This window comes from Artemia franciscana, unplaced genomic scaffold, assembly GCF_032884065.1.
Source record: "Artemia franciscana unplaced genomic scaffold, ASM3288406v1 PGA_scaffold_58, whole genome shotgun sequence".
Lineage (NCBI taxonomy): Eukaryota > Metazoa > Arthropoda > Branchiopoda > Anostraca > Artemiidae > Artemia > Artemia franciscana.
In genome coordinates this window covers 1346600-1359644 of record NW_027062698.1, presented here as the reverse complement: position 1 = coordinate 1359644, position 13045 = coordinate 1346600, and the positions used below count along the sequence as shown (strand labels likewise).

At 36.0% G+C, this 13045-nt stretch overlaps 1 protein-coding gene across 1 annotated transcript in view; it reads right to left on the bottom strand.

The window, feature by feature from the left end:
• The window catches only part of LOC136042050 (calcium-activated chloride channel regulator 1-like), a gene marked incomplete at its 3' end in the record, with an annotated part of 60125 nt that overhangs the window by 23840 nt on the left and 23240 nt on the right, over window positions 1–13045 (bottom strand). Inside the window, 2 exon segments of the mRNA XM_065726908.1 lie at window positions 570–858; window positions 3566–3799. Coding sequence (XP_065582980.1) covers window positions 570–858; window positions 3566–3799 — 523 coding nt within the window.

Sequence of the window (13045 nt, the reverse complement as noted above, 5' to 3'; positions counted from 1 at the left end):
AACGGAAATCAATCAAAATAATATTTTCTATTCATGAATCAGCTTCAAACGACGATTCTTTCTCACATGAATGTTTTTCTCAAGAAATATTTTAAATTTAGGCTGCTACTTTCTAGAATTTGTTCTTTTTTAGGTTGCAACAGAGGTGACAACTAAAAGGTAGCCATGAAGGATACAACCACTATTCATATCTAAAACAAAATAAAAACAAAGAAAAATACTTCTTACCGCCAAAACCGTCGTTATCTAGATTTATGTCTTTCTAAACAAACATTTAAAATTTATACAGATATTTTCTATAACTATCTCTGATTTAGGTTGCAACAGGAGTGGCAAGCATGAGGTAGCGGTGAAAGTCACAAGAACTATTTATTTATAAAACAAGACAAAAACAAAAAAAATACTTCTTACCGCCGAAGCCATCATCGCTTAGATTTATGGTAAAATGCTGAGAAGATTTCTGTTCGTTTTAAGTTTTAATGTCGCTCCTTACTTTCAGTTAAAAAAAAGCTTGCTTTTTTATTTAATTTATATATAAAACAAGACAAGAACAAAAAATTGCTTCTTACCGCCGAATCCATCATCGCCTAGATTTATAGTAAAATACTGAGAAGGTCGCATGGGAACTGAGTTCACATCTCTTATGTGGGCTTTCAGTTTCAAGTTACCAGCATTAAATTGACCAATCATTGGTTTTGCAAAGATTCGTAAAGGTGGAGTAACATTCTCGGGTGAAACAGCAGAAGACCACAATTTGATTTGTACAGAATCAATATTATTAGTTTTTAGTATAACATCAACCCAGAAATTTGCGGTGGCAGCACATGTGGTTTTAACGGTCCAATTTCCAGAAGATGCCTAAAATTAGACTTGTAAATTCAACAATAAAAAAGAAGTCATTTTGATTAAAACTTCGTATAGCACAATATCATCATGTGTTCATACAAAATATTTTATATTTTCTTTTCTTAGATTTTTACATCTTATCAGAATCACTCCCTACATAATAGAAACTAAGCTAGTACGCTATTTTATATATTAATTAAAAAAAGACTTTCCGAAAAAGAAGGTTTTAAAAGAAAAGTAAGGGCCATATTAAACTTAAGATCAGCAGATTCAAGTACCTGATCAAATTCAAACTCAAAACGACTAAAAATTACTGTTAGAGAGCAAATGTAACCGAAAACAAACAGAAATTAAATAAATAATAATAACAAATAGAACAATTACTAATACAAATGAACAAATAAATCTTAAAATGATTAATGCTTAAATTGACAATGCAAATAAAGCTTAAAACGAAAAAAATATTTTGATAATAAAGTATAAATGAAACCCAAAACGAACAGAAACTAGATAAGCAATCAATGCAAACAGACATACAATAGATACTAATATAAATGAATAAATATTTCTTAAGACGAGTGGAACTTAAATTGAATATGAAAATCAAGTTTGAAACGAAGAAAATTCACTAAAACAAGAATTCGGGTATTGCTTTCTTCTCTCACTGTCAAAGTTTAAAACCTACTCTGCCATTGGCGCTTTACCTAAAACTATTTGTGTCTTGAACAATCTTGGAAAGTACAAATAAAATCAAATTGAATATTTGATATATAATGATAATAATTATTGAAAGATCATCAGTTCAAGATTTATTTAATTGTAATATTTATTTTTATTTCGACGTTGTAATAACTGGAAAAGATAATATTTGCAAAAAAATTGGTTTTCAGTGAAGTGCCAATGACGCAGTAGGCTTTAGGCTTTTACACTTCAGGAAGGGGGCAGTATCCAAACTCTTGTTTGTAGTGAAACTATATTTGTCTTGAACAGTCTTGGTAAAAACTATTAAAATCAAAGTTAATATTTGATGTATAGTGATATTAATTACTTAAAGATCATGTGTTCAAATTTTAGTGTGAATTTAATATTTATTTACAATATTAAGTACAAAAGAAAATAATAGTAACATTGTTTGTTTCCGGTAAAGTACCAATAATGTAGTAGGTTTTAGACAGCAAATCAGAGGCATTACTAATGCGTTGCCTCTGATTTGCACCGACTTCCTCCAAAGAGTTGGCCGCAACCCGATAGAAAATCTGACGAAAGGAACTTCGTCGGATCACAAAACAGTGTAAATGCATATAATTATTTATAAAATTATATATCAATCGGGGAAAGGGAATAAAGGGAAGTTGGAATATATACTTTTTTATATAGATTATCATTTTACAGCCAACTTCACTTGGCGGTGAGATCTAAGCATGTAAGGATGATTTTGTTTCTTGGCACAGTGTTGATTTGACGGCGTGCACTAGTCTAAGCAATGACTGAGCACATGCAATACCCGACTGCCACAAAGGTCTGTTTAAACCGACTCAGGAGTTATCCAATGATTGTGTGTGGGTATTCTAATATACTATAAGTAATACCTGGCATTAAAAGATACAAGGAAGCAGGGAGGGATGATAAACACCTCCTTTAGTGTTTTAATTCACAGCAACTTTAAAGAAGAGTCGTTTAAAACATCTGTGTGAGCTGAATGACAAATATTTGCTGGTTTGAAGGAACATCCGCCATCTCATTTTTATTTTATTTTTTCTTTACAGATTCTACAATTGGCAGTGCTTAAAAAAGCTACATATTTGTGCAACAGATTTTACTTCATTTGTTGCATTGAATTCCAAAGGACGACTTTTCGGATATTACTTGCATGATATGTGGGTTAAAGATCCCTTTTCTTTTAACATTGAAAAAAAGGTAAACTTCAGTGAACAAATAGCTGAATAGCTATGCGTCAAACTGATATAAAAAAGCGTTTAAAACTGAGCAAACAAGACATTTTTCGATACACTACAAAAATATGCATGAATAAAAAAATTACAACTTTTGTTCACTATTATCACCACGAATCAGCATTCTCAGCCTTAATATACTGAAAAATAAGTGTTGAAACAGATCTGATGTTGATCCTAATTCGAGAACAAAATTTGTATCCTTCACTTCAAATCTAAACGCGATGACAAACAACAACGTCTTTCACACTAAAAACAAAACCGTGGAAACAAATTTACTTCACTTTTTGAAATTGCAAGTCCTCATGACTATTATTCTTTTGATTACTCACACCTTTTGTACACAAGGATTTTCAAATTATAAGGTTTGAAATAGGCAAATAAAAAATTATTATAATCAAAAATAAATTAGTTTTGCAAATAAATAGCCTTTCCCCAATAATATGGGTCAAAAAAATTTTAATCTCACACTAGTCCATGGTAAACAATTTTCAGAAATGCTGACGTAGATTACTGCAAAAACCTCTCGAGGCAATCCAAGCTTTGTGCTCTTACCTTTTAATCTAATGCTCTGATTTCAATGTTGTTCTTATGCATACTATGGTAGCCTTACAATTTAAGCTCATTTTATTTGTGTTTTTCCTTTTTCTTATTTATTCTATTTTAATTTCGTTCTAACTAAGTTATAATGGATATATCTTGTTTTTTATAACAAAGAGCATCAAAAATACGGTCTATGCAACTGATTTTAATTAAAATAAACTCACTGTTACTGCTGAAAAAAGTATAGCATTTTGATTGCCTTCTCTTCCCCAATTTGCTTGAAAAATTGAATCTGTTTCAACACCAGTTGGGTCTGCCACTTTAGAGGAACAAGTTCCAAGATTTCCAACACCAAATCTATTACCAGTGACAAAAAAATATAGCTCATCAGTCATAAGAGCATCTAACGTGAATGATAAAGTAGACTCTTGCACAGCAATCACAGCTTCTGAGACCACCTAATAAATGTCAAGAAGAAGGAAAAAACATAAATAAAAACTATCACTTCATCTTATTGATGAACTTTTGAGACAGAGAATATTCTTCCCAATGTAAAAAGGAAAGTAAAGATCTTGGCTAAACTTAAGGCTTTTTCCCACCCTCCCGATTCTTCTTAACAATTAACGCTGAACAGTTTTTGCTGCTAAATATTAATTTGTCAGGAAGTTCAAAACAAAGTAATGAATTACAAAAATTAAATAGGTGGGATTTCAAACTCCGAAAAAGTCTAAAACACATAGATTGTCAACGATTATTTTTTAAATTAAGGATTTTGCAAATTAGCTATAATTAGCTAGTTATTTCGAATTTTTTTTCGTTATTTCGAATTAGCTATTAGCTAGTTTATTCGCAATTATTATATTAGCAATTAGCTAGTTATTTCGATTTTTTCGTTTAATATCAACCGGTATTTCCCAAGAATGTTTCGAACTGTCCAAATATTTTCACTTGTAATTGTTTATAACAGTTTTGTATTCTTTTACGCAAACACAATTGTTATTATATTAGTTACTAATCTTAGTTTTTCATGATACTGGAACCAACACTCCAGTTTTATAAAGCGGAATGCTATTATTGAAAGTGTATTATTTTTATTAATAATGAGATTATTAATCCGATACAAAGAATTCTTGTTAGAAATAGTGGAGAAGAGTTAATTCGTCAGGAGGTTTAAAACAGGATAATGAATTAGAAAAAGTAAATAGATAGGAGTTACAGCTTCGAAAAGGCGTAAAATACACAGATTGTCAACGACTATTTTTAAGTTAAGGAATATACAAGTTATTTTGAATTCTTGTTTAATATATTCACAATTTAATTTTCAACTCTCTATTAAATGCTTAACTGATAAGCCCTATCTAGTTTAAGGCATAAAAATCAAACTTTTGGCTATTTGATATATTATTACAGTATGTGACCTTTAAACATTAAGGGGCAACAGCTTCCTTATGCGCAAGATAATTTTTTTTTAAGCAGTGTTTTAGGCCTCTTAACATTCAAAATTCTTTGATTTTATATCTGTCGTTTTAAACATTTAATTTAAGACCATTCTAAACATGCAGGGGCTATCCTGTCAGTATAATAGTTTATCTAAGGTTTAGCTTTATTTTCCATCTAAGTATAACTTTGGTATTACAATAACCCAGAAAAAATGTAATTAATAAATTTCACTTCTTACATGATGCTGAAATGACATACCGTATATACTATAATGATATATTTTACCTACATAATTCTGGGAAGGAATACTGATCTCTTTTGTATGCTTAAATGATTTACTTTAGAATAAAGGATGCTCACCATAGCTTTTCTAACAGTTGAAAAATATGCCTGGTAATGTCTACAAAACAGAGAGCTGAAGTGGTCTGATGCCTGAGACAATTCTCAACCATTAATCTATGAGTGAAAAATTGGTCAAAGCGTTCTCTTCATTAAAACCCCTCTGTTGTTGAACTGAAACTTTGTATACAAAATTCAAACATAATTTAGGTACATTTTCTTTTAGTGCAATTAATTGGACTAGTCCAACTTTAGTCCACCTGCTAGTGGTGGGTGGAGCTCGTCCGGAATGGAGCAGACCTTGGTCTGCTGACCACGTGCCACTGGATATGGGGGAATCCCCTAAATAAACACTCCATGCAAAGGATGGCCTTGACCTCACAAGGTGGGTGGAGCCTACCCCAGGGACACTCAATAGTTAGACTCTTCTAGCTAATCAGGTCCCAGTAACAAATTGAAAGTACAAATTATAACCAAGTAAAATTCAAAATGAGCAGCAACTAAAATGAGTACTCCTCAAGCCCTCTGAAGACTAGAACACTATTAGTATTTTACTGAAAGCTTTCGAACTAAGTGTTTCTATTTCTGTTAACATTGAAAAAAACGTCACCCGACTGCTTGAGCGACAATGGGCTAAGACTCCTTCAGCTGTGCAACATGCACGATCTTGTGATCACCAACACCCTTTTTCAAAGGAAAGAGGCTCACAAATATACCTGGCAAAGCAATAACGGACGAACAAGAATGATGTTAGACTACATAATCGTGTCCCGACGCTGGTGTTCCTCTATAACTAATTGCCGAATTTACAGAAGTGCAAAATTGGGAAACACCGACCACAAGCTTGTCGTCTCTAACCTTAGACTACGCCTTAAGGCCCAGAAAAGTGATCACCGTCCCCCCAAATTAGACCTAAATAATCTCGCAAACTTCAACACGTGCCATGCTTATACTGTCTCCATCTCAAACCATTCTGACTGTCTGGGTCAAATTACAGAATCTGAAGAAGCATGACAACTATTCAAAGACGGTGTATTGCTTTCGGCCGAAAGTACTATTGGTCGTCCGAAGCATAGAAAAAAGTCCTGGATATCGCCAGGAAACTCTAGATGCTATTGAACAGCGTCGCAAAGCACGCCTAGCGAAGGACATGGTTACCTACAGACGTCTAAACGGCGTAAGAACCACAGAGACAAAAAGCTGGTCACCAAGAAAAAGGCCGGCGATCTAGAGGAGGCCACCAGAAAGGCTGACACATGCGCTCTATACAAACACCTTTGGGATCTTACATATGGAGAGCCATCCTCCCTATGCCCTATCACATCAAATTATAGAAATATGGAATATGGACTTCATCTTAAGGAGCACAGGAAAGGCAATTGGAGACCATGGAATTAAATGGGGAGGAAGAACACTCCTGGACTTAGATTATGCTGATGATTTAAGAATATTAGATGAAAGTGTGAGCAGAATGAATGAATTTTTAGAGGTTTTACGAGTTCAGGGTGCTATAATAGGCTTGAAAATTAATGTTAAGAAGACTAAGTCAGTAAGGCTAGGAATAAGTGAAGATGAACAGGTGACATTAGGTAACGAAAAGATTGATCAGGTTGGGAGCTTCAGTTACCTTGGTAGTATCAAACAGTTCGTGGTAACGAACTGTAGTAAGGAGCGACCCGGCTCAATAGTAACCAAAACTCTAAAAAATGAAATTTTGATACCACTACCTACATCAAAAGGATCGCATTTTAATGCTGGTTTTAAATATATAAGTTTCATCAAGTTTAGTCTTACCCATCAAAAGTTACGAGCCTGAGAAAATTTGCGTTATTTTAGAAAATAGGGGGAAACGCCCCCTAAAAGTCATAGAATCTTAACGAAAATCACACCATCAGATTCAGCGTATCAGATAACCCTACTGTAGAAGTTTCGAGCTCCTATCTACAAAAATGTGGAATTTTGCATTTTTTGCCAGAAGGCAGATCACGGATGCGTGTTTATTTGTTTTTTTGTTTTTTTGTTTGTTTTTTTTTTTCCCCAGGGGTGATCGTATCGACCCAGTTGTCCTAGAATGTTGCAAGAGGGCTCATTCTAACGGAAATGAAAAGTTCTAGTGCCCTTTTTAAGTGACCAAAAAAATTGGAGGGCACCTAGGCCCCCTCCCACGCTAATTATTTTCCCAAAGTCAACGAATCAAAATTCTGAGATAGCCATTTTATTCAGCGTAGTCGAAAAACCTTATAACTATGTCTTTGGGGACGACTTACTCCCCCACAGTCCCCGTGAGAGGGGCAACAAGTTACAAACTTTGACCTGTGCTTACATATAGTAATGGTTATTGGGAAGTATACAGGCGTTTTCAGGAGGATTTTTTTGGTTTGGGGGAGGGGTTGAGAAGAGGGGGATATGCTGGGGGAACTTTCCTTCGAGAATTTGTAATGGGAGAAGAAAATTTCCATGAAGGGAGAGCAGGATTTACTAGCATTATTAAAAAAAAACAATTAAAAAATAAAACTGAAAAAGCTTTTTCAGCTGGAAGTAAGGAACAGCAATAAAACTGAAAACAAACAGAAATTATTACCCATATGAGGGGCTCACCTCCTTCTAATACCTCGCTCTTTACGCTAAAGTATTTTCGGTAATTTCAACTACTTATTCTACGGCTTTTGTGATTCAGGGGGTCATTCTTAATGAATTGGGATAAAATTTAAGCTTTAGTGTAAAGAGCGAGGTACTGACGATGGGGCGAATCCCCTCATGTATGTAATAAAAACATGAGAATACAAAAGTTCTTTACGTAAGCTAATTTATAAGTTACGTAAATCTTTTACCAATAAAAAGATTCGTAAAAAATTAAAAGTTCTAGTTGCCTTTTTAATTAACCAAAAAATCGGGGGGCAACTAGGCTTCGTCCCCCGCTCTTTTTTTCTCAAAATCATTCGATCGAAATTATGAGAAAGCTATTGAGCCAAAAAAAAAATATGCAAATTTCGTTTTGATCATTCCTCTGCGGAGAGCCAAAATCAAAACATGCATTGATTCAAAAACGTTCAGAAATTAAATAAAAAAAACAAGTTTTTTCAACTGAAAGTAAGGAGTGACATCAAAACTTAAAACGCACAGAAATTACTTCGTATATGAAAGAGGCTGCTTCCTCATCAACGCCCCGCTCTTTACGCTAAAGTTTTTTACTGTTTTAGAAAGAAGAATTGAGAGAAAGAGTCAAACTTTAGCGTAAAGAGCGGGGCGTTGATGAGGAAGCAGCCTCTTTCATATACGAAGTAATTTCTGTGCGTTTTAAGTTTTGATGTCACTCCTTACTTTCAGTTGAAAAAACTTGTTTTTTTTATTTAATTATTAGTAAAGATGGTGGGAGCAGTGAAGATGTTAAAAGTAGAATAGCTAAAGCTCAGGGTGTTTTTTCACAGTTAAAAAAAGTTTGGAAGAATAGAAAGATAAGTCTACAAACCAAGATTAGAATATTGGAAGCTACAGTGATGACAGTGATCAAGTATGGGTCTGAAACATGGGCACTCCGAAAAGCAGATGAAAATTTACTAGATGTTTTCCAGAGAAATTACCTACGGATTATTCTGGGTACCCGGCTGACTGACCGTATTTCAAACAGTAGGTTGTACGAAAAGTGTGGTTCAATCCCGCTTTCTGGGGCTGTAATAAAGGAAAGGTTGAGATGGCTAGGCCACGTTCTACGGATGAAGGATGACAGATTACCGAAGATTGTCCTTTTTGGCCAACCGTCTGAGGCTACACGGAAAGCAGGTCGTCCTTGTCTGGGTTGGGAGGATGTCATAAATAAAGATTTAAAGGAAATGGGAACTTCCTGGAAGGGTGTAAAGAGGGACGCTTTATATAGATTAGGTTGGAGGAGGAGCGTGCGTAGCTGTGTTGGCCTCAGGCGGCTTGGTGCTGCAGTGAGTTATTAGTAGTAGTAGTAGTAGCAGTAGTAGTAATAGATAGAAATATTCTCACTGACGAGAGGAGTCAACTGTCTGCCTGGAAGGATCACTTCTCTTTACTTCTAAACCTGGACTGTGTTAGCCAGCCCAACCCTGACCTTCTTCAAGTTGCATCTAGAACCCCTGAGGCCCCGTGTAAAAGTGTGCAACATCCTTTGACCTCTACAGAAATCCTGAAATCTTTGAAACAGATGAAAAACAACCGAGCACCAGGAGTCTGTGGTATTCCTGCAGAACTGCTGAAATATGGCGAGCAGAGACCCTTCTCTGGCTCCAAGTACTCTTCTTCATAATATTTAGTACAGAATGGATTTTTAAAAGACTGGCGAGCGGGTATTATTCTGCCGCTCTGGAAACGGAAAGGCAGCCGCAGAATCTGCTCCAACTATCGTGGCATCACACTCCACTCTGTGCCCTGGAAGCTCTTCGTTATGACCCTCTTGGACCACTGTTCCACTTTCCACAGAAGCCAACGAAGAATCCAACAGGCTGGCTTCATGCCAGGACGGTCTACCGTGGAGCAAATATTCACAATCCACCAGCTGATAGAAAAGATTCGAGAATTTCAACAAAAAGCATATGTTGCCTTTGTAGATTTCAAGGCTGCTTTCGATTCTGTCCAAAAGGAATCACTCTGACTCATACTGAAGACATCAGGACTACCAGCAAAGTACTGCAACCTTTTCGAGCGGCTCCACGAGGGGACTGAGAGCTGGGTGCAAGTCAATGGTAGACGCAGCCCATCTTTTGAAATCAATATTGGAGTCCATCAGGGCTGTGCTGCTGCTCAAAAGCTATTTAATTGTGTCATCAACTACATTATGACTCGGACCATAAGCTGTCTCCAGTTTGGGTTGCATTACGGCAATAGAGTACTTTCAGACGCTGACTATGCCGATGACCTTGCTCTTGTCTCTGATTCACAGTCAAAGCTCACAGAAGCCCTACATATCATTACTGATGAAGCCTTAAAGATAGGGCTATCGATTAATTGGCATAAGACAAAAATGATGTTTGTTGAACCCCATAACTCACCGCCCGCCAGTCCTAATTGTCCGTAACAAACCAGTTAAGATTTTTGAGGAATTTACATACTTTCGCTCTATCATCTCAAATGACGAATCAATCCTCAAAGATCTAATGTACGGAATTGCCTAAATCTCACCAGAAGTGAGAAGACTAAGTTCCCTTTGGAGGAAACTTTCTATTAGCCATAGGACCAAGATGCGCATATACAATGCTTCGGTGGGATCCATGCTTCATTACGGAACCGAAACCTGGCCAGCCATTCAGTCTGTGCTTAGCCCCGTAAATATAGCCCAAACAAATCATCTTCGCCGCATTGAACGACTACGCAAGCACGATTTTGTTAGCAACGAGAACCTCCTGGCGTTAACTGCTTAAACGCCCTTCTCAGTCCAACTCGCCCAACGAACATTACGCTGGTACGGACATCTCCTTTGTATGCCCCCCGACACTCCCGAGCGAACGATTTCGACTTTGATCCCCTGCAGCACGGCGGGAAACACACAAGAGGTCGTCCACCAGCCAGATGGAAGGACACGACAGGTGCCCTCTTAGCCATGACAAAAATTTAGGAGGACGTCCACATCCTCGCAAGAGACCTGTCTAAATGGAGGCTCTATTTCGACACCGGAAGTATTTTAGCAGGAGAATTAAGTCAAGCAAGTCAATTAGTGTATCTAACTATGTAATCTACTTCTTGCAAAAATAAAAATTACACCTCTATATACACTAAACCTGCTTTTAGCAATTTTCGTTTAAATGAGTTTAGTTAAAGTTTCCTCTAAATAAGAAGGTACAGTCTTCACTTGAAAAATCCCATTCATAGTCTTCCATGTTTCACCTGTAACTTCCCAACCGTCATATCTCAGCAGGCTTGAGAGGGGGTCAGTTGCCCTCCAATCACATTCAACTATTGAAAAGGGCAATAGCCCCTTCGATTTCTAATAAAATGAGTCTTTTTCTTAAGTTTCTATGACAACAAATGGCCATTTCAAAATTTCTATCAGATACATTTCGCGAAAATACGAGCTGTGGATTGGTATCCACCCTCCGGTGCCTCTGAATCTCGAAAAAGGCGCTAGAGCTATCAGTGTCTTTTTTTATGGAAGCAAGATTAAGGATGTATGTTTATTTGTTATTTTGTTTTTTGTTTGATTTTTTCCAGGGAGTGATCATATCCACCCAGTAATCAAGGAAGATTGGGAAAGTGCTCATTTTATCGGAAATCAAAGTTATATTGCCCTTTTTAAGAGACCGAAGATATTAGAGGGAAGATAGCCCCCCTCTCACGCTTATTGTTTTACCTAAGCTTGCCCATTGTTTACATATAGTATTGGTTATTAGGAAGCACCGAGACATTTTTAGGTGGAATTTCTCTGGTGGATTAGGGGGGGGGGGGAGTATGTGGGAGGATCTTTACATGGAGTAATTTTTCGTGGGTGAAAGAAATTTTCCCTGGAAGGGAAGCTGGATTTTCCAGCATTATTTAAAAAATGATCGGAAGTCCCACTAAAAAAGATTTCACCGAACTGGGATTCTACGCATAGAAATTCCAGAAACTAATACTCCGTGGTCACTTTTGTTACTTTAAAAAGGCTTTGGGACTTTAAATTTCAGTCTTTATTGCAACCCTTCCTAATTAAAGATGATAAGCGACTCGATAAGAAATAAAAAATACGTTAGTGACTATTCTTGAACTATCCCCAAAATCTCCCGTTTTGTAGTTAAAAGCTTATAACCACTCTTTTATGTTTATCAGACATGTTTGATTTCCACATTGCAAACAAAAATTTTACCTATCTTTGGTTGTATTCTCTCTTTTCATGAAAATACATTTTTTTTGGTATATCAATAACTATTGATAATTTTTAATTCTTATAGACAGTTATTTGACCTCACGGCTCATAAACTTGTATTTCTCATTATTTAAAATCTGCATTACATGATTTTTTGGACATTTTGTATGTTTTGAATGTAGACTTAAACAGATTTTATTTTGAGTGAGTAATTTTTTCTCATGTCCATTGTAATAATTGTATCAAGTATACACTTATTTATCTTCAGTATTTCTTGGAAGCAAATTTGCTTGAGAATAACAATAAGAAACAAAACCGATCAATAAGAGGACAAAACAATAAATAGTTTAAACAAGAAATATGAAAGCGAAAACAAAACAAATAAGTAACAAACTGGCAAAAATATCTCCTTAAGAACTGGTAAACACATTGATAGAATAGTCCACCGTTTTCGGATTGTTAGTGTGGTAACATACTAATTTATTAAACAAATTTATCATTTTATATGGGTACTATTTATTACTCTTCATTCTTGAAATGAATAATTCTAGACTTCGTAATTATAGATTATTTCTAAAATAGAAATTTAAATGGTGAATAACCAATTTGAAGATTATTGGGGGTCAGCATTGTTTCCCTAAAGCCATTAGTATTTGCTCCTAGTGCCATAAATGTACATGATAAAGTGTCACCAGTGTTACTACTGATGGTACTAGGGTATGGTATCGTGGTCGAGACAGTACATGGTCTCTTGTGGGCTATTCTGCCATCAATAATTGTAATTTAATAGGCTGACAGAAATAGTCCTCTCGCCACTGATTTAAGTCCTCTGCGCTATAGTGCCACAATCAACTCTAACTCCCCGCTGATTTTATGAGGTCTGCTCTTGTTGATTTCCAATAAGCAGTAGGGATACGACAGGTGGGCTGTCCTTGGAAATTTACGTGCCGTACTATTTAACCCAAGGTGTCACTATAAGGGCCAAAGTCATCAGACTAAAATTTGACCAACTCAAAAGGACCAACATCAAATTTGCTTCCGAAGGGTAGAAGTAAAACCCATGACGAGGCACAGCTCACGGAGAATGACCAATCCTGACCCTCGGGAGTTGGTAATGCAAAGTCAC